This window comes from Gavialis gangeticus, unplaced genomic scaffold (assembly GCF_001723915.1).
Source record: "Gavialis gangeticus isolate Ggan-Ray unplaced genomic scaffold, GavGan_comp1, whole genome shotgun sequence".
NCBI classification, from domain to species: Eukaryota; Metazoa; Chordata; order Crocodylia; family Gavialidae; genus Gavialis; species Gavialis gangeticus.
Window position 1 is genome coordinate 173,789,837 of NW_017729032.1, and position 3,896 is coordinate 173,793,732.

Here is a 3,896-nt window from a genome sequence, read left to right on the forward strand (position 1 = left end):
GATGCAGGTCACTGTGGTAGCTAGGCAGGGCTATTCCAGATGGATGCAAATGATTAAATGGCGTGAAACAAAACGGTTGAGAGAAACAAGTGAGAGGGAGAAGTTGGGGGAGGCTAGTCAAGGAGGATGAGATGCATTTTATATTGAAATAACAAAAGCTTCCCCTCAGGTTTGGGGCCTACTTGGCCCCCAGACCATCACTTAAAATGTTCTTTTGAATTCAGGAATGGGCTTCTCAAGAGTAACCTGGATGGAGAGCGAGATGACCCTGAAGAGAGAGGGCCAAGGCCCACGAGCATGAGCAAAGGCTTCAATCCTGGTAGATCTGTCCAGTCAAGGGGGCTGTAAGTCAGAGACTTTACTTTAATCTTGTGTCTGTCTGTGTAGTGGTGTGTCTGTACATACAGTATCCCTCTTTATATATATCCATTTATATATAAAGTACATATCTTTTTATTGGCACCCCATAGGATCGTAATTCAACCTCTTATTTTGTGGATTTTATCATACTCTGAGCAAATTCCTTTAACATGATTAAGTACTTTTAACAATACCTGTCAACATCTTGAGAGCTTTTTTAGTTTAAAGAATTTACTGTGAGCTACTATACCTTTTTTCCAAAAGTAATGGCTAAAATAAATTATTCTTGGATGTAAATATTTGTGGTTTACTGGGATAAATATTTGGATAGTGTCCATCCTACTCTTGGCAATCAGTTAACTTGTGGTAAATTTTGTAATGTATGCAAGCTCTTTGAGGCTTTAGAAACATTTTATCCACTTTGTTAGTGTGCTTTCACTCATTTTTACCAATATTCTCTGTTCCCTCCGCTGAACCATCATAGTGACTTAGGAGAACACCTTTGTGACTCTCTTTGGTTTCCCTTTGCATTTTCCCCTTGGTTTTTCTTTCATCAGCAAAAGTTTCTATAATTTTCCCCCCCACAGAATATTTTTCACTTTTCCATAAGATTATATTCAAAATCTTCTCAGAACAGGCCACTCTAGGAAGAAATCTGCTCATATTAACAGTTTTTTCATGTTGATTTTAGCTCTTGTCTTTTATATTTTTTTCATCCAACATTGAGAAAAGGAATAAAAAAGAACATCCATAGAAGCTTATGATAGATTCAGTTCTATCGCATATTACTTTAAGTGATTTGATATTGATAAATCTTCCATTTCGTTAAGAAATAATTTTCTTGTACACAAATAACCACCAATAAAATACAGAAGTCCTATTCAAGTTCTGGTTGTGGTAGATAACATAAACATCAAAAGGTATTAATGTGGAGTTCTGCAGTTAAAATACAAATACCACATCCTGTCACATTTTTAAATTTTGCTTTAAGTTTTATTTATGCTAAAGTGAGATGATAAAGTCTAGTAGCCTTGTTAAAAGTCACTTGTAGAGTATAGTTCTAGCCTGATTTGCCAAACATTTGCAAAATTGAATACCAGTGTGATGCTAATGTCACATGACAGATCACTTCATGCAAAATAAAAATTGTAATACCATTAGCAACCTTTTTATCTAATTTAGAAAACCCATACCAGTGTGACATGTTTTCATTGTATGTTGTACAATGAAAAGTTAATTTGTTTTATGTCTGTCCTTTTATATTTGGAGGACAGTTACACTTAGTAGAAATCTTGAATGAGACCAAGAGCGTAAGATCACCAAAATGTTTTTCTTATAAGTTAATATCACCCAGCCCCCTATGTTAAATTTCACACTCCACGTTTGAAAATTAATCCATTAACTTTAGTGGACTTTGAACCAGGTCCTGAGGCTAAGTACAGACAGTCAAAAAGCATGAGGCTGAATCAGTTCAGTCTTTATAGGTTAGTTTAAACTGTAGAGATTAAATTGAAACAGAAATGACCAGACATTTACCTTTGACTCAAGAATTGCAGCCACATGCCTGCAGTGGCTGAGGCCAGAAGTTGTGGGGTGGGGGTGCTAGAGCACAGCTGTCTGGCTGGGAGTTCACTTCCTCTTCCTGTTGTCCTTGAGGTCTCTGGGATTTGCAGTCCAGACTTACATCAGCAGGACTCTGCAGGGTTGCTCATCATTTCCTCTTCCTGCTTCCAGGTGCCTTTGGGATTTGTAGTCCATAGTCATAGCCAGCAGTAAGTTTGAACAGGGGAAGGGGTGTTTAACCCCCCCCTCTCTGGCCCCAGACCTCAGCTGGGGTTTACCAGGGGGGTAGTTGTCCCCCTCACTCCTGCTCCCCATCCTTGTCAGCCAGCCCTCACTGCTCCAACTAGGGGGAAAAGGGGTGGGGCCAGCCCTGCTCTCTGGAGCAGATAGTACAGTACCGCTCAGCCCAGGGCTACAAAATGCCGGGGGACTCTGATTTAACTTGAACCAGGAAGAGGTCTTGGACAGAAGTTCCATAAACCAGTTTGACCGAAATCAGTTAAGTCTGATACTACATTCAACCAAGTTAATCTTAAATCAGTTTCAGCCATTTTGAAACTGGTTTTTGTGCACTGAGATTCTGATCTGTTACAGGTTTAAACCTGTAACAGTTTCTGATCACTTAAACTGGTTTGTGTGTAACTTCTGTCCCTAGCCTTAAAGAAGGAAAAGGGCATATAGGAGGAAGGCAGAGAGGAAAAACCTGGGAACTACAGTAACTCTGATAGGTGTTGTAGTTTACTAGCATTCTAGCATTGTACACATTAAAGAGATCACAGATTAAAACAGATTTAGATCTTTTTTCAGTAATTTAGCTGTTAGGGAACCTGTTGTGAAAAACACACGTTCAGTTTTCTACAGATTTTTTTAGTTGAACTAGAATTCCAATTGATGGATTCTGTACAGTTTTCACATGCAATATAATTTTTGGATGCAAGAGTTTTATAAAATAAAGAGCCTTCTGGATAGCATAACTTTGAAATTTAGCAGTTTATAATGGAGTATGTGGTAGATTTAATTGCCTAAAATTTAAATGTGCTGTTTAGATGGCATTTTTTCCCGTTTACAAAGAGCCCTGGGCACATGTATACACTCTTTTACAAAAAAATAGCTTCCATTTCCCAGCATTTTGAAATACCACAATACATCCATATCGTGATTATCCTCTTCAGCGATGCACAAAGTGATGCCAACTTGCATTAGTCTTATTGTCACCTTATATAGCAAAGTCTTTATTGACCAAAGCACTTAAGTGTGTGTTTGAGTGTTTTGCTGGATTGAAGCCTAAATTACTGAGGATGTAGGAATGCAGTAGACAGTATTAAAATTTGACGAGGTCTCAATTCAACATGTGTTCAGTTTCATGCATATGAATTATCTCCTCTGAGCTCAAAGACCCGATGTACTTGCATAAGTATTTACAGAGGTGGAGCCTAAAAAGGGAAAACTTTTGCTGACTAAAAACATATAAGTACTAATCACTAATGTTGGAAATTCAGAAAACAAACAAACATGGTTCCTGAAGATATTTAGCACTGTAAATAGTTCTGAAAGGGCTATGCAAAGCCCTTCTTGGTTCACTACATATACGTAAAAACCAGCAGCACCTAGTGTGTGATACCTGGCATCAAATGTTCCTAAGTCACTAATAATAACTAGTGAATTAAAAAAAAAATCTAAATTTTATCTTTTTTGACAGTAATAATAAATATAATAGCAACTGAACAACAACAACAAAAAACCTTATCAAGAAAAAATATTAAAAATCACAATATATACATTAACACATTATATTACTCCTTGGTAGCACATAAGTTGCCTACCAGTTTCTCTATCCCTAATACACCTTGTATTCTGAGTCTGGTGAGCAATGGATTGGATCCACCTTCTCTGGAGCCTCTGGATGGATCCATAGTTTCTAGGGTCGGAAGGGACCTGAGTAGATCATCTAGTCCAACCCGCTGCCATGGCAG

At 37.9% G+C, this 3,896-nt stretch overlaps 1 protein-coding gene across 1 annotated transcript in view; it reads left to right on the plus strand.

Moving 5' to 3' along the window:
- The first annotated feature begins 227 nt into the window (after positions 1 to 227).
- Positions 228 to 3,896, plus strand: part of FRMPD4 (FERM and PDZ domain containing 4) — a 590,635-nt gene continuing 586,966 nt past the window's right edge. Inside the window, exon 1 of the mRNA XM_019525199.1 lies at positions 228 to 344. Within this exon, the coding sequence (XP_019380744.1) occupies positions 298 to 344 (47 nt within the window). The 5' untranslated portion in view covers positions 228 to 297. The remainder of the gene's footprint in view (positions 345 to 3,896) is intronic.